Source organism: Bos indicus x Bos taurus, chromosome 6 (genome assembly GCF_003369695.1).
Source record: "Bos indicus x Bos taurus breed Angus x Brahman F1 hybrid chromosome 6, Bos_hybrid_MaternalHap_v2.0, whole genome shotgun sequence".
NCBI lineage: Eukaryota > Metazoa > Chordata > Mammalia > Artiodactyla > Bovidae > Bos > Bos indicus x Bos taurus.
The window spans coordinates 36,757,292-36,775,377 of NC_040081.1; the positions used below are offsets into that span (position 1 = coordinate 36,757,292).

Consider the following 18,086-nt stretch of genomic DNA (forward strand, 5'->3'; position numbering starts at 1 on the left):
TCTGTAATTAATTATATTAACAGTGTTCATTAGAGAATGATGACTTCAGTCGCTCAGTCGCAACTCTTTGCGACCTCATGGACTGCAGCTCGCCAGGCCTCCCTGTCCATCACCAACAACCAGAGTTTACTCAAACTCATGCCCATTGAGTTGGTAATGCCATCCAACCATCTCATCCCCTGTCATCCACTTCTCCTCCCACCTTCAATCTTTCCCAGCATCAGGGTCTTTTCAAATGAGTCAGCTCTTCTCATGAGGTGGCCAAAGTATTGGAGTTTCAGCTTCAACATCAGTCCTTCCAATGAACATTCAGGACTGATTTCCTTTAGGATGGACTAGTTGGATCTCCTTGCAGTCCAAGGGACTCTCAAGAGTCTTCTCCAACACCACAGTTCAAAAGCATCAATTCTTTGGCACTCATCCTTCTTTGTAGTCCAACTGTCACATCCATACATGACTACTGGAAAAACCATAGCCTTGACTGGACAGATCTTTGTTGGCAAAGTAATGTCTCTGCTTTTTAATGTGCTGTCTAGGTTGGTTATAACTTTTCTTCCGAGGAGTAGGCGTCTTTTAATTTCATGGCTGCAGTCATCATCTGCAGTGATTTTTGGAGCCCAAAAAAATAAAGTCAGCCACTGTTTCCACTGTTTCCCCATCTATTTGCCATGAGGTGATGGGACTGGATCCCATTGTTTTCTGAATGTTGAGTTTTAAGCCAACATTTTCACTCTCCTCTTTCACTTTCATCAAGAGGCTCTTTAGTTCTTCACTTTCTGCCATAGGGGTGGTGTCATCTGCATATCTGAGATTATTGCTATTTCTCCTGGCAATCTTGATTCCAGCTTGTGCTTCTTCCAGCCCAGCGTTTCTCATGATGTACTCTGCATATAAGTTAAATAAGCACAGTGACAGTATACAGCCTTGATTTATTCCTTTTCTTGTTTGGAACCAGTCTGTTGTTCCATGTCCAGTTCTAACTGTTGCTTCCTGACCTGCATATAGGTTTCTCAAAAGGCAGGTCAGGTGGTCTGGTACTCCCATCTCGTTCAGAATTTTCCACAGTTTATTGTGATCCACACAGTCAAAGGCTTTGACATAGTCAATAAAGCAGAAATAGATGTTTTTCTGGAACTCTCTTGCTTTTTCGATGATCCAGCAGATGTTGGCAATTTGATCTCTGGTTCCTCTGCCTTTTCTAAAACCAGCTTGAACATCTGGAAGTTCACAGTTCAAATATTGTTGAAGCCTGGCTTGGAGAATTTTGAGCATTACTTTACTAGCGTGTGAGATGAGTGCAATTGTGCAGTAGTTTGAGCATTCTTTGCCATTGCCTTTCTTTGGGATTGGAATGAAAACTGACCTTTTCCAGTTCCATGGCCACTGCTGAGTTTTCCAAATTTGCTGGCATATTGAGTGCAGCACTTTCACAGCATCATCTTTCAGGATTTGGAATAGCTCAACTGGAATTCCATCACCTCCACCAGTTTTATTTGTAGTGATGCTTCCTAAGGCCCACTTGACTTCACATTCCAGGATGTCTGGCTCTAGGTGAGTGATCACACCATCATGATTATCTGGGTCATGAAGATCTTTTTTGTACAGTTCTTCTGTGTGTTCTTGCCACCTATTCTGAATATCTTCTGCTTCTGTTAGGTGTGTACCGTTTCTGTCCTTTATTAAGCCCATCTTTGCATGAAATGTCCCTTGGTATCTCTAATTTTGTTGAAGAGATCTTTAGTCTTTCCCATTCTATTGTTTCCTCTATTTCTTTGCACTGATCACTGAGGAAGGCTTTCTTATCTCTCCTTGCTATTCTTTGGAACTCTGTATTCAAATGGGTATATCTTTCCTTTTCTCCTTTGCTTTTGCTTCTCTTCTTTTCACAGCTATTTGTAAGGCCTCCTCAGACAGCCATTTTGCTTTTTTTTTTTTTTTGCAATGATGACTTAACATAGAATATCATACTGTGTTATGCTTCGTTATGTTTTGGACTAGTTAGCTCACACGCATCTTTCCTTACATTGGAGAGCTTTACCCTCATTTGTCTAGAGTTCCACTGTGTATACTAATCACTTGGGGTCTTATTAAAATGCAGATTCTTATTCTAGATCTCTGAATGGGAGGCCAAGGTTCTCCATTTCTAGTAGGGGATACTAATACCGATACCTCAGACCACACATGGAGAACAGAGTTCTCACACCAGTCCACCTCCCTGCTTCCAATCCTTTACTGGCTCCTTAACTGTCTACTGCCTAATGAGCCAACTCTGAGTGACAGGATTCATCATGGGCCTGGTTTTCACTGCTGTCTTTTCTGCAGTCTCCAGTCCCTGCCTCTGCACATACACCTCAGCTCTGCAATGACACTGAAGTACTTGCAGTTTTTGAAGTAGATCGTGTTATGGCACATTTTGTTTGCTGTCTTCCTCCACCTTCTCTCCCTGTCAGTCCCTTTGATACACTACTTACATCAGCTTCAGATGGGTTATAGTCTCCTATTAGGCTTACAAGGCACCTTCAGCTACTTTTATTCCTCCTTGTATCAAAACGATTGGTCTTTTTGAGGTAGAACAAATTTATATCCATGGCTAGCATATAGTACTCAGAAAATGTTTAAATTGATGTGATTCTTCTCATACTACTAGTAATAATAGTAGTTTATTGTTTTCAGTAATAGTTTTTAAGTGGTGATTTTGGCTTTTCTTTCTTCTATCCATAAGTAGTAGCTCCTGTATGAAGATAGGAGTTACTATCTTTTGGCCATGGTATTAGATCAGGGATCAAATCCCAGCCTGCCCCTTCTAACTGTGATGCTTTGAGCCATTGCTTATTTCTCTGAGTCTTACCTGTTATATAAAGGTAAAATTATTGGTACTGTTTTGTAACAATATTGTGAGAATTTAGATGAGGTCATCTATAAAAACAAAGCATGGAAGCAACCTAGATGTCCATCAGCAGATGAATGGATAAGAAAGCTGTGGTACATATACACAATGGAGTATTACTCAGCCATTAAAAAGAATGCATTTGAATCAGTTCTAATGAGGTGGATGAAACTGGAGCCTATTATACAGAGTGAAGTAAGCCAGAAAGAAAAACACCAATACAGTATACTAACGCACATATATGGAATTTAGAAAGATGGTAACGACAACCCTGTATACAAGACAGCAAAAGAGACACAGATGTATAGAACAGTCTTTTGGACTCTGTGGGAGAGGGAGGGGGGGATGATTTGGGAGAATGGCATTAAAACATGTATAATATCATATAAGAAACGAATCGCCAGTCCAGATTCAATGCAGGATATAGTAAGCTTGGGGCTGGTGCACTGGGATGACCCAGAGGGATGGTATGGGGAGGGAGTTGGGAGGGGGGTTCAGGATGGGGAACACGTGTACACCCGTGGCGGATGCATGTTGATGTATGGCAAAACCAATACAATATTGTAAATTAAAAATCAAGATTTATAAAGTTATTGTAAGGGAAAAAAATTAAAAAAAAAAGATATAGTGAGTACTCAGTAATGTTAATTTTATTATTAAGGCAGAGAATTGAAAACTAGTTCCGAAAGAGCCAGAAGACTTAAATAAATGATCAATAAGGATGGGGCATATGACCATTGTTTTAAGATTTAGTTCATAGTAAGTTTTCAAACTTGAGTGTACTTACAAATTACCTGGCTGCTTGTTAAAATATGCTTCCCTGGACCCAGCAGGTCTGAGTAGACTGTCCAGGAATATACATTTTTAATTAATATTCTGATTGATTCTAGATTGCCCATGGAAAACACTTTAGAAACCCCAGTTTCATGAAAACATTGAGTTTAGGTTCCCTAATTATCAGATAGATTATATGAGATGAGGAGTTGGTAAGAGAAAATCAAGTTGAATGAGGAATAAATGATCTAAAGGCAGGAGTAATAAAGTATGTTACCAAGAAATGTAAGTTTCAGATGTTTAATGACTCATTGTTATCTTCTCACTATTAATTTAGGATGTCTAAACAAGGACGGACAATCATCTTCTCCATTCATCAGCCTCGTTATTCCATCTTCAAGTTGTTTGATAGCCTCACCTTGTTGGCCTCAGGAAGACTAATGTTCCACGGGCCTGCTCAGGAGGCCTTGGGTTACTTTGGAGCCATTGGTATGGTTGCCTTTTTTGTGCTGTAAGATCCTTCATTAATAGTATCCTAAAGGAGAACAAAGGAGTCACTTGGAGCACTGTTTGATCTTTGAGTAGATATACATATATCACAGTTTCCACTGCTCCGAAACATCTTCGGTTAGTTTGGTGTTAGAATTTTTTTTTTACTTTGCAGCGCCAGTTTGTTATTGATGTCTCTTTTTTGTCCTGTTTGAGTACATGCACGTGCACACATATGTTTTTGTGCGTGTGTGTGTATTTCTAATGGGGCTATATCTGTCGTCCTCAGTTCTGGTGACCTTCCCCTAACAGTTCAATAAATATATTGACCTCATGGCCAGTTTTCTGTTAGATGGATATTTTTGGAAAGATCTAATGTCCCTAAGTTATTTGTCTTCTTAGCTAATACAGATTAAGGTTTATCATGTTCTTCCCTTACATGGGATATTGGTTTTCCTTGGTGAGGGTTAATGGAGATGCTATTATATTTAATTTTCTAGTGATATTAGGTTGTGGATTTAGCATGTATGCAACTTACCTGTCAATACAATGGATAGTCATAAGTCTGACTTCAGTGGGCCAACATTTCTGATGGTTCTGGACTGCCTGATTCTATTTAAAATGGAAATATATAATTTTTAAATGACTCATGCAGTCTACTTTGTTTTAGAGGTACTTGGATATGATTATAGATGATGCTCCATGGCTTCAAATATAGTGTACAATATTTGCCAGCCATATTTTAAAATGTCTTTGTTTAATCTCTGTCATTTAAAATTAAGTCTACATGGGTCTAGAGTTTGGGGGAGATGAACCTAAGGGTTAGACTATAGGCAAAGCTGAGTTCAGATGATCAGGTTGTTACTGAGTCTAAGCTCATACTGCTTGCTGCACAACAGGCCAGTAAATCAAGAGATAATTTGCTGGGTCAAGGAATAGCGACTTTATTTGGAAAGCAAGCAGATCAAGAAGATGATGGGCTAGCATCCCAAAGAACCATCTTACCCATGTTATAAATCAGGCTTCTTTTATACTAAAAGGAAAGGGGGTGTGGTTGATTGCTGCAAACTTGTTGGTGTTGGAATCCTTTGTTCTTGCATCTGTCTGTGTGGGTCTGGTCATGGTGTTCCTATAAACCTCCAACAAGACAAATGTTATTCTTTGTTCTGGAACTTTTTATCTCTATATGAATGGAAAAGTGTTACACCTTTAGAGATCCGACCCTGGAGAATGAGCTATCCCATATATTTCAGGCTACAGGCAACATTCTTAACTTGTAGCAAAAGCAATAGAATACAAAGGTTAAAGTAAAAGAAATAGATCCAGTATGGAGTCAGATTTGTTCTTCCCTGTTACAGTGCCAGGAGAGGTCAAGGTAAGCATTCACCTGTGCTGTCCCAGCTACATTCTCTTGAGAATGCTGTTCTGGTGATTTGTTCTCTATATTGGAATTATAATAGCATAATAAATAACCATTTGGACCTGAATTTAGTAGGGGCAGAAATAATCATTGCTGAAGTGGGTACTAGCATTCTAGCAGTCTCTTAGTGAACTTGAAGAGCAGAACATGCCCCAGGCCTCTCCCAAACACAGTCCTTCTGTGCCTAGCTGGCTTTGCTTGTTGCCTTTCTTTAAAGAACCTTAGTCTTTCCATGGCTTTTCAATGTGTGTTTTTTTTTAAACCCATGTCTAGATTTTTGAAGAAGTTCTGATAAGCACCAGAGCATATTGCTAGCTATTTCAGGTCTCATGAATTATGATGGGTCGGGACCAAGCTCTAATGTAAGACTTTCTAATAGTCCAAGGTTGGTTTGGAGTATGTTGTTTTGCGAAGTCAGAAAACTGTTGAAATATTGTGTGATTAAATATATAAAAAGAAAATATAAATTAATGAGGGGAGAAGAGAGAAGAAAAATGAGAGAGAAATTACTAGATTCTGTCTTCCCTAGCAGCACCTCCCTCACTCTCTAAAACAGTCTTTATTTACCAGGACTATCAATTTTTGTGTATCTGAGTTACCTTCTTTTGCAGGTTTCCACTGTGAGCCCTATAATAACCCTGCAGACTTCTTCCTGGACATCATTAATGGAGATTCTTCTGCTGTGGTGTTAAATAGAGAAGACATAGGTGATGAAGGTAAGCAAATCTGTTGAGAATCACAGATTATTTTCTAACTGAGTTGGCTAAAGTTTAGCAATGTGATAGCTTATTAAACCATGGCTGTTTGAATTTATATTAGTGCTGTCCTCTGATACGGGTTGTACTAGCTTGTTTGGCTGCTGCAACAAAAATACCATAGACCAAATGGTTTAAATAATAGACATTTTCTTCTCTCAATTCTGGAAACAGCAAGTCCAGGATCAAGGTGCCAGCAGATTCAGTGTCTGTTGAGGACCTGCTTCCTGGTTCATACACGGGCGACCATATTATAGCTTCTTCACGTGGTGGGAGTCGAGCTCTCTGGGGCCTCTTTCATAAGAGCACTAATCCCACCTCCTGAGGGCTCCAGCCTCATGACCTAATCATCCCTCAAAGTTGTTCCATTCAAATACCATCACACTGGGGATTGGGTTTCGGCATATGAATTTTGGGGACACACAAACGTTCAATCTAATAACATCAGTCAACACAGATTTTTTTCATCTGTGAGAGTGCTATTTATTTAATCTGTAAATGAGCATTAATAGGACAATGTCAGTTCTAACAAGAGTTCCCATTTTAAAAGAAGTGCCCATTGTTTACAGAGTGGTCCCTTGGTTTCCATGGAGGATTGGTTTCAGAACCCCTTCCCCCCATGCCCTGTAGATACCAGAATCCAAGGATGCTCAATCCCTCTATAGGCTCTCTATATCCCTGGGTTCCATGTCTGCGAATTCAGAGGGCCAACTATGTAGTGTTTTGAAATAAGAAACTTGGCAATTTATGCATTTATTCATTGTAAAAAGCAAGGACCAGGTGTTTTGTTTGGCTTTTTTAGGAATTATAACTCCAAATTGTGAGAAGTCTATTTTGAAAGATTTAGGGTCCCAATATTAAAATTAGGAAAAGATCAGTGAATTTGCTGTATCCGTAAGTTTATGGAGGGAGGCCAATTTAGTTTGTTTTCTTACCTTGTAAATCAGTGAAAGAACCCATAATTTTTTTATACTCGAGCTTTAGAATGAAGGTGCTAGAGTAAAATCTAAGAAAGGGGTTGTAGAAAAATGGATTCAATCTGCTGTTATTTTAAAAATAATGTTTCCTTTTTATCTGCTTTTATTCCACAGCTAACGAGACTGCAGAGCCTTCCAAAAAAGATACTCCACTCATAGAAAAATTAGCTGAGTTTTATGTCAACTCCTCCTTCTTCAAGGAAACAAAAGTTGAATTAGATAAATTCTCAGGGGATCAGAGAAGGAAGAAGCTTCCATCCTACAAGGAGGTCACTTATGCCACCTCCTTCTGTCATCAGCTCAAATGGATTTCCAGGCGTTCATTCAAAAATTTACTGGGTAATCCCCAGGCTTCTATAGCTCAGGTAACCTACCGGAGTCTTCTAATATGCTGTAAAAAACTCATTTGGGGGACATTATGCTTATCTTCTGCCCATGCTATATTTATTTATCCCCATTCCATTTAGGGTATAGAAATAAGCAAAACCTAATTAGGTTTTTACTTTTAGAAAGACTTATTTTTTAGTGGGTTTTTTTTTTTTTTTTTTTTTGATCACCCACTCAGAATTTTTTTGGTTCAGACAAGCTGTAAATGGATAATTTTTGTAGAAAAAAAATTTTTTTTTCCAAAACTTGTTAAGTAAAGAAAATGTTTGACCACATTTTGTGGTTTTTTGATGGCTGTGCATGTTCATTTCCTGATGCATTCAATAAGTTCTTATTGATTATGTGCTGCATTTTAGAGCTTGTATATAGCCATGAACAAAAATAAAATCCCTGCTCTTGGGGAGCTTTCTTATGAGGAGAGGCAGATGATAAATTCATATAGAAATAAATAGCATGTCAGATGGTAAAAGGGGCTGGGAAGAGAGTTTAAGCAGAGAAATAGAGAAAGGAAATGAGAAAGGAAGGGAAGAGGGAAAGAAAGGAAAGAAGTTGGTTGGTTTGCATCTTACATCAGGTGGCCAGGGACACCTTCAGCTTGGTGTTGCTGAATGCCCCTGAAAGCAATAGGGCCTCTCACTGTTTTCTTGAAGAGCCTGTTTACAGATGCTGTCCCTTCTAATCAGCCTTCCTCATTTAGGGGTTCTGATCTTAGGAGAGCACTAGATACCTAAAACAGTGTGCAGTTAACACAAAGGTAGTAAGCAGACTGGAATTCTGTTCAATAAGACTCTTCACTGTCAGACTGACCTTCTCTTAATTGAGTTGAGTTAATGTTCCTTTTTCTCTTTTGCCTGACTTCATTGATAGTTGTTGATGATTACTCCTTTATGATTTTTCTGTTATTCTTAAGCCCTCTGTCATCCAAAACCCTCATTTTTTTCATCCTTTCTAAGGAAGTCAATTTAACCAGTTATTTTGGGAGTAGCTGATTTTATTTTCATTGAATTTCTACTGAGTACTGAAAGATGGTGTGTTGTTGGCTCTAATGAAATATCACTGATTTCTTACTATACATGCATCATTTTCATACTGTGGTACTGTTGCCTTTTAAGTATTAATTTCGAGAGCCTATATCCTTCAAGACATATTGCCCATTAATCCAGACACTTTTAACTTGTTATTTGGCATTTGTCAGAACATGAACAGTTTTATGTACTTTCAGTCAAGGATACTTTTTAATTCTTTTAGTAGATTTGATGTTATTTGGGAACAACTTCTGTGAATAATGTCAACCTCATTATCCATTGTTCAACAGTAAAATGATATGAGTGTTGATTCTTTAGTGTGATTTATGTATTAGATTTTTTTATTTGGAAAAGAAATTTCACTTGCTTCTGAAAGTGGTTTCTAAATATCTTGTCCAAGTCACATATGGTCGGCCCTCAGTATCTGCAAGTTCTGCACCTACTGAGGTTGGAGGAACTCACAGATGTGGAGGGCTGACTGTATGACTCCATTTTATATGAGGGGCTTGAACATCTGTAGATTTTGGTATCCAAGGGGATCCCCCTGCTAATACCAGGAAATGACCCTATGTGGTAGTTCTGGGTAGGGGTGATTAGAATGTGGGGCTATTTTTAATAGTACGCCAGGTTTATGCATCTTTTGGTGCTGGGCTTTCTTCAGATTCCAGCTCCAGGCAGGCCTAGTGTCTCCAGGTTGTATGTTCAGGTGCTTTCCTCCTCAGTGAACTCAACTCTGCCACAGGAATCCCAACAATGTTCACAGCAGTGATAATCTCACAGAACAAGGACAGAATCTTGTTTTTCCCTGAGCATCTGCCTGTGGGAGGAAACTCTTTTTTTCAGATGAGTCAGTCCTGGAAAGTTAGCTTAAGCCAGAAATAGGCAAACCAATTTTGTAAAAGATCAAAGAGTAAATACTGTAAGATTTGTGGGTCACATGGTCTTGGTCTCAGATAGTCAACCCTGCCATTTTAGGAAGGAAGTAGCCATAAATACATTTAAAAAATAAACGTGACTCTGTTCCAATAAAGCTTTTTTCATGGACACTGAAATATTAATTGTATATGAATTTCACATGACAAGAAATATATATGTATTTTTTGCAATTAAAAAAATGGTCCAAGAAACCCACAAACCATTTTTAGCTCATGGACTGAACAGAAATAAGCCTAGGGCCATAGCTTGCTGACTTCTGTTTAGGGTTTTTTAATCTTGGGAGTCTGTCTTTTACTTCTCTAAGTGTTTGAATGTGGAGCTATTAAAATATTTTATGGCTTCCTGTTGATAAATCTCGTGTGGATAGTCTTATAGCAATAGTTACTTTTGAACTAGTCATTTACATGAGCTAGACTTTGCTTTTGGTAATGCATTTAACCAAAGGTTGTCTTTGGAAGGTATTGGAATGAATGGATTTTCTATATAAGATTTAATATTCATTTAATGTCCCAAAGTTTTCCTGGTCAAATCAATTGGGAAAATCCTATCATGTCTCTGGGAGAGTCATAGTTTCTAATAGCACATTTAACATTTGACTATGGATTAATTTTTTCAGCAACAGCCATAAACATCCCTTAGAATTCACCTTGAAAAATGTTGCTAAATACAATTGAACAAAATTAGAATTACATATTTAGGAAATTTCCTTTTCTTCCCCCTTCTGTTCAAAAGACTCCATCTGCACAGAACTCATAGGATAGAGTCTCTTTGCTCCAATGAGCAAGGTTTAGTCTTCCTGTTTGTTTTCTTTTGCTTAATGGAAAAAGGAATAACATAGACACATCTTGTAAAATCATGCTAAAATTATGAGCTTAATCACTTTGTCAGTGTTTGAAAACTTTCCTTGAAAATACTTTTAGCGCTTTGAAACCTTTAGGAAACATCTTAATGCTAAACCTGACAGTCTGTTAATATGTTATTAAGTTTGAATGCAAAGCATGTAGAGTGCCCGCTTTTAAAAGTCTGAATATTCTTGGAGTTTTACAGTGTGAAAGTATGGATTAGTATACATGTGCATGCACACATGCTAATGGGATCATCATTATTTACTTTGGGAGTTGATCTGTTGACATGAAGTATAGTACATTTTGAAGGTAATTAAGATAAGCCAGGGTAGTAAAAATTTTTTTTTTTCAAATTTCTGACTGTGGTTTTTTAGCAAGGAAGTATTTAAGTACATCTTAAATCATATTTTTTCCAGACTCTGGTCTTCACAAGCTAGTCTTCACAGATCATGATCTTGTTTTCCAGTTTTGTTTGCCTCTTGCCAAAAGTCTCTTGACAAGTTACTACAAGCTTTGATACCGTTGCACTGTTGTAGTGCTGGGGTTTTTTTCTAACTCTGAAGATTCCAAGGTATATGGTAGGATATTTTGTTTTCTTTGGATGATCATCTCTTATATCTTTATATTTATACATTTAATAAAATTTAATTAAAAGTATAATAAATATAATTTCCTTATATAAGTTATAACATAACCCTAAATCTTTGTTTATAAAAATATCTTTAAGAGACATTTTATCAACCTTAAAAATCTTAAACACAAAAGTGATGTTTATCCAGTCTTCTTCAGTTCAGTTCAGTCGCTCAGTCGTGCCTGACTCTTTGCGACCCCATGAATTGCAGCATGCCTGGCCTCCCTGTCCATCACCAGCTCCCGGAATTGATCCAAACTCATGTACATCGAGTCGGTGATGACATCCAGCCATCTCATCCTCTGTCGTCCCCTTTTCCTCCTACCCCCAGTCCCTCCCAGCATCAGGGTCTTTTCCAGTGAGTCAGCTCTTCGCATGAGGTGGCCAAAGTATTGGAGTTTCAGCCTCAGCATCAGTCCTTCCAATGAACACCCAGGACTGGTCTCCTTTAGGATGGACTGGTTGGATGTCCTTGCAGTCCAAGGGACTCTCAAGAGTCTTCTCCAACACCACAGTTCAAAAGCATCAATTCTTTGGCGCTCAGCCTTCTTCACAGTCCAACTCTCACATCCATACATGACCACTGGAAAAACCATAGCCTTGACTAGATGGACCTTTGTTGGCAAAGTAATGTCTCTGCTTTTTAATATGCTATCTAGGTTGGTCATAACTTTCCTTCCAAGGAGTAAGCATCTTTTAATTTCATGGCTGCAATCACCATCTGCAGTGATTTTGGAGCCCCCAAAATAAAGTCTGACACTGTTTCCACTGTTTCCCCATCTATTTCCCATGAAGTGATGGGACCAGATGCCATGATCTTCATTTTCTGAATGTTGAGCTTAAGCCAACTTTTTCATTCTCCTCTTTCACTTTCATCAAGCGGCTTTTTAGTTCCTCTTCACTTTCTGCCATAAGGGTGGTGTCATCTGCATATCTGAGGTTATTGATATTTCTCCCTGCAATCTTGATTCCAGCTTGTGTTTCTTCCAGTCCAGCATTTCTCATGATGTACTCTGCATATAAGTTAAATAAGCACGGTGACAATATACAGCCTTGATGTACTCCTTTTCCTATTTGGAACCAGTCTGTTGTTCCATGTCCAGTTCTAACTGTTGCTTCCTGACCTGCATATAGGTTTCTCAAGAGGCAAGTCAGCTGGTCTGGTATTCCCATCTCTTTCAGAATTTCCCACAGTCTATTGTGATCCACATAGTCAAAGGCTTTGGCATAGTCAATAAAGCAGAAATAGATGTTTTTCTGGAACTCTCTTGCTTTTTCGATGACCCAGCTGATGTTGGCAATTTGATCTCTGGTTCCTCTGCCTTTTCTAAAACCAGCTTGAACATTTAGAAGTTTCTTAGGAGTCATCAAACACTCTTAGGAGTCAGCAAAGGTGGGTAAGAATGGCGAAGACTTGGCAGCTTAGTCCAGCTGTTGGTGGTAGACCCTCTAGGCTGAGGCTGCTAGAGGAGCAGTGACAGGAGGGTGGGTAATGGAAGCACTCGGTGCCTCAGCAAGAGCTGGCCGAATGCTTTGGTGACAGTGACACTGCACTTTTCCATTGTAGGCGTGGACTCCCCAGGTCGGATAGAGGACTCAGCTCACCCCTACTTCCTTATTGTGTAAAATTTCATTGTTAGAATTTTTTTAAGTGTACTTTAAAATTTTTATTTATTTTCATTTGGTTTTTCATGTTAAGAGTAAGGATATCCTGTTTTTATTGGAACCTCTTGAAATATCACACTATGCATCTTCATTAGCACAAAGGTTGAGAGTTTAGGCCAGAACTCTCAGCCAGTTGGGCTTTATTTTGCCCCCAAACTACTTTTCTGGGTGCTTGCATTGTTCTGCTTCACTGCGTGTCGTTCCCAGGCCCCAGAGCCTGAACTGGACCATGAACTGGCAGTGCCCGCTAAAATGCTGGGAATCTTAGCTTTTCTGCTTTGTCTTCCTGTCAGTCTCCTGAACACATGAATAAGTTATTTTTACTTTAACTCAAAAAGCAGTCTAGTAACATGTACATTTTATATTTTCCTGAGGACTGTGTTCAAGCCATTTAAAATATCTGTATCAGTGGAGAGATTTGATTAAGTAGCCAGATATATTTTAATAATAAAGGGTGTGTTAAGTTTTTACCTTTAATTGAAATTCTTTTTTCTTTTTGAAAAGCTAATTGTGACAGTCTTCCTGGGACTGGTTATAGGTGCCATTTTCTATGATCTAAAAAATGATCCTGCAGGAATCCAGAACAGGTGAGTAAATCTGGGTCTTGATTTTGAGAGTGTGTGGTTACTTTTCTTTCAAGTTTATGAAATTACATTAAGAATTTGAATTTGAAACAAGCACAGGGTACACTGAGGCATAGGACAAGTCAGTGAACTGAAAGCTGAATGAGAGTTTTCATATTCTTATATAACATATATATATATGTATCGTGCTAAACTAGGCAGAACATAAAATTTACCCTGTTAACCAATTTTAAGTGTACACTTCAGTGGCATTAATTACATTATTGTGCAACCGTCCCCACCATCCAGTGCTAGAACTTTTTCATTTTCCCAAACTGAACAACAACTCCCACTCCTTATTTTCCCCCAACCCCTGGAAACCACTGTTACACATTTTGTCTCTAGATTTGAGTATTCTAGGTACCTCATATAATTGGAATCTTAGAGTATTTTTCCTTTGGTGACTGGCTTATTGTCTTTAGTATAGTATCTTCAAGGTTTATCCATGTTGTGGCATGTGTCAGAATTTCTTTTTAAAGACTGAATAATATCCATTGTATGGATATACCATATTTTGTGTATTGATTTATCTGACCATGGGTACTGGTTGTTTCTGCCTTTTGGCTTTTGTGATTAATGCTGTTATGAATGTGGATATTCAAGTAAATATCTGTTTGAGTCTCTGCTTTAAATTCTTTTGGATATACACCCAGAAGTGAGATTATTGGATCATTTGGTAATTCCATTAATTTTTTGAGGAGCTGCCATCCTCTCTTCTATAGCAGCTGTACCATTTTGCATTTCTACCAGTAGTGCTCAGGCTTGTAGTTTTTTCCCAACCTCACCAACACTTAATTTTTTGTTTTGTTTTCATTAGTGGGAGATGGTATTTCACTGTGGTTTTGATTTGCATTTCCCTAATGATTATTGTACTGTTGAGCATCTTTTCACATGTGCCTTGACCATGTGGAAGAACGTCTGTTGAAGTTCTTTTTTAAAATTTTGTTTATTTATTTACTTATTTTTGGCCCTTCTGGGTCTTCGTTGCTGCATGGGTTTTTCTCTAGTTGCGGCAAGTGGGGTTACTCTAGTTGTGATGTATGAGTTTCTTGGTGCAGTGGCTTCTCTTATCGTAGATCATGGCTTTAGGGCACTTGGGCTTCAGTAGTTGTGGCTCCTGGGCTCGAGAGCACAGATTCAGTAATTGTGGTGCATGGGCTTAGTTACTCCACAGTATGTTGGATCTTCCCAGACCAGGGATAGAACCTGTGTCTCCTGCATTAGCAGACCAATTCTTTACCACTGAGCCACCAGGGAAGCCCTATTGAAGTTCTTTTACCATCTTTTTAATTGGGCTTTTAAAAATTGTTGAGCTGTAAAATTCTTTGTATATACTAGATATGAACCATTAACAGATATAAATTTGCACATATTTTCTGCCATTCTCTGGGTTGTCTTTTCTTTCAGTTGTTGTGTCCTTTGATGCACAAAAGTTTAAAATTTGACATAGTCCAGTTTATCTGTTTTTTTTTTTTCCTTTTGTTTCATGTGAGTTAATTTCTTTTTGATTTTTGATTTGTTTGACATGGGGTGGTGGTTGGGACTCAAGTTCTTTCTGTTGTTGGGTTAGTACTACCTTACCTGGTTTTGGTTACAACAGCTGTTAAAGCTACATTTCCTGATGAGACTTCTTGCCTGGAGAATCCCAGGGACGGCGGAGTCTGGTGGGCTGCCGTCTCTGGGGTCGCACAGGGTCGGACACGACTGAAGTGACTTAGCAGCATAGTCTGAATAAAGGAGCTGAGCAGAGTGGAAGACTGTAGAGTTCTCCTTGGCTTTGTGTTTTGAGAGCTGTTTTGGGCCAGGCATTGTCCTCTGGGCTTTATATCTGGGATCCTCAGGTTACCCTTCCAGCCAGAAGTTTGGATGGTTGTATCCCCATTTCACTAGTAGGCAAAGTTGCAGTAGCTTAAGTTGAATCTGTTTTGATATTTGGGAAAGGATGACTGTTAAGAAAGAACAAGCATAAAAGTCAGTGCCTCAGGTAAAGTAAAATATCTCTTATGTGGCAGCAGATCATGAGATAACTATTGGAGTTTCATTTTCTTTTTTTCCAGAGTTATCAGAGTCATTGTTTTTCTTTTTATCTTTCCTGAAGGATGGGCTCTTCTCTGACCTGTTTGGAAACTTGTTAGTAATAGGCAGTGTGTACCCTTTGTAGATGCTGTGTTTTTGTGAAGCACAAAGCACAGATTCCTGTAATCACAGGGATCTAGAGCCTGTGGGGCTTTTGTGTTGTGTAGCAGGAAGCATTTGGAAAAAGAATATTGGGAATCCTGTCCTCAAGTAGAATTTAAGAAATCTGGATATTAAAGCTCTTGGTAAAAGAATCCAGAAATATAGAAGATCCTTAACTGTTCTGTCAGATGTTTTCTGGAAAAATAGAGCATTGGAGCTATTTTAACTTGTATCTTTGACCTAAGCTTACTGCCACTTTGTATCATTTGAAGTTGCCCTGGAGGCCACTGTGGTTTGGTTCTCCTTTTGGGGAGTGAATTATTCCAGAAAAATGTTCTCTGTGTTCTTTTTCTTAACCTGTCTAATCATGTATAGAATATGAGCTCTGTGACCTAACAACTACCTTACAGAGCTGTGGAGATAGCTAAACAAATCATAATTAATTAAGGGAAAAGTTACTTTAAGAATATTTGAATCAATAGATAGATATTACAGACATGAATTGCCACCTTGGAAAGAACTGGAATACATTAAATTCTTTAACAATAAAATCGCTGCTGCTGCTAAGTCGCCTCAGTCGTGTCCGACTCTGTGCGACCCCAGAGACGGCAGCCCACCAGGCTCCCCCATCCCTGGGATTCTCTAGGCAAGAACACTGCAGTGGGTTGCCGTTTCCTTCTCCAATGCATGAAAGTGAAAAGTCAAAGTGAAGTTACTCAGTCGTGTCTGACTCTTAGCGACCCCATGGACTGCAGCCTACCAGGCTCCTCCATCCATGGGATTTTCCAGGCAAGAGTACTGGAGTGGGGTGCCATTGCCTTCTCCAAACAATAAAATTACTTAGTATAAAATAAATTGTCCTGTGATTTAGAAGAAATTTCATTATGTGCTAGCTTAAAATCATTGTGAACATTATTGTGCTATTAGATGTAACACTTAACAAATGGGCTGAATAGTGCCACGTCCCCCTTTCTGAAATCGCCTTTCACGTTGATATTAGGCTTATTTGTGTACAGCAAGTAGCACACTTAGCTTCACAAGTAGCATAGTTGCTTGTGTTGTAGGCCTGGCTATTTCTCATTTCTTTATTGTATAAACATTTACTTTAAAACAAGTTATTCCCTAAGTTCATTATTTTGGAAGGCGAAAGTGTCGAAAACAATTACTGACTGTCTGCAGACTCTTTTTTTTAAGGTTATACACTTGGGTTTACCTTTTTAAAAATTCTCTTGTATCATTTAAATGATGTGCCACCGCATCTCTTTTAGTTTCAACTCACATTCTCAATGTCAATTAAATCACTTGGTTAGGAAGGAAAGCTCAGCAGTGTTTCAGGAGTAGTGGCATGCTTTCATAAAATTCATGTATCTGTCCAAGCGTGGATTAACTGAGTACTTTCCTTTTTAAACTTCTATTATTTTACTGAGAGAGAAGCATTAATAGTCTTCTTTTTCTCCCAGGTACACAAACTAATTTTTTCTGTACGAGCATTCTTTTTTGTTTTCTGTTTTGAGCTCATTAGCTCAAAGAGACCCCATTAGCAGGGGGTGGTCAAGGAGAGTATCAAGGCTGTGCTGGTGGTTGTGCAGTGGATGTGTGATCAGGTGTTGGTCAGTGTTTCCCTCCACTGGCTTTCACTTTGCCTTATCTTCGTTTTTTCATTACTTGACTTTTTAAAAAGTGGCTGATAGAGGTTTTTAACCTTTGCAGACTTTATTTGTCTCACTGTTTCTCTGTTCATACTTTAAGAACTATAATTGGCGTTAGTTAAAATCCAAGCTGATAGTATTTTTATGGAATAAGTAATCGTCGGCTTGACTGCCACAGACTGTGTGTTCTTGCTAAGTTGCTTGAGTTGTGTTTGACTCTCTGCGACCCTATGGACTCTAGTTGCCAGGCTCCTCTGTCCCAGGGATTCTCCAGGCATGAATACTGAAGTGGGTTGCCATGCCCTCCTCCAGGGGATCTTCCCGACCCAGGGATCAAACCTATGTCTCTTATGTCTCCTGCATTGGCAGGCAGGTTCTTTACCACTACCACCACCTGGGAAGCCCTGGTGCAAAGACCCACAGACCTGGTGGCTTAAACCACGGAAATTCATTTCTCGCAGTTCTGGAGATAAGGTTGCCAGTATGATCGGGTTCTGAAGAGGATACTCTGCTTATTTGCCGCCTTCTTGCTATGTTCCTGCATGGCAGAGGAGAGCTCTGATGTCTCTTCCTTTTCTTCTACGGGCACTAATCCGTAGTGAGGCCCCTACCCTCATGACCTCATCTAAACCCAACCAGCTCCCAGTGTCACCATCTGTAAATGCCATCACACTGAGAATTCCAGCTTCAGCATAGGACCTGGGGAGGATGCAGTTCAATCTACAGCAAACTTGGTTGTGAATTTCAGACTGTGCTACGTGGAGTCCCAAGGGTACCACTGTGGAGACGCAGGGGTATGGGAGTGACCTGAGGGGCTCATGCTTCCCTCTCTGTTTTAGCCAGAA

At 39.1% G+C, this 18,086-nt stretch overlaps 1 protein-coding gene across 9 annotated transcripts in view; it reads left to right on the forward strand.

The window, feature by feature from the left end:
• Nucleotides 1-18,086, forward strand: part of ABCG2 (ATP binding cassette subfamily G member 2 (Junior blood group)) — a 127,627-nt gene that overhangs the window by 98,561 nt on the left and 10,980 nt on the right. For all 9 annotated transcript variants that reach the window (XM_027544104.1, XM_027544107.1, XM_027544109.1 and 6 more), the window contains 4 exons: nucleotides 3,999-4,150; nucleotides 6,182-6,286; nucleotides 7,417-7,667; nucleotides 13,296-13,378. In XM_027544104.1, coding sequence (XP_027399905.1) covers nucleotides 3,999-4,150; nucleotides 6,182-6,286; nucleotides 7,417-7,667; nucleotides 13,296-13,378 — 591 coding nt within the window. The remainder of the gene's footprint in view (nucleotides 1-3,998; nucleotides 4,151-6,181; nucleotides 6,287-7,416; nucleotides 7,668-13,295; nucleotides 13,379-18,086) is intronic.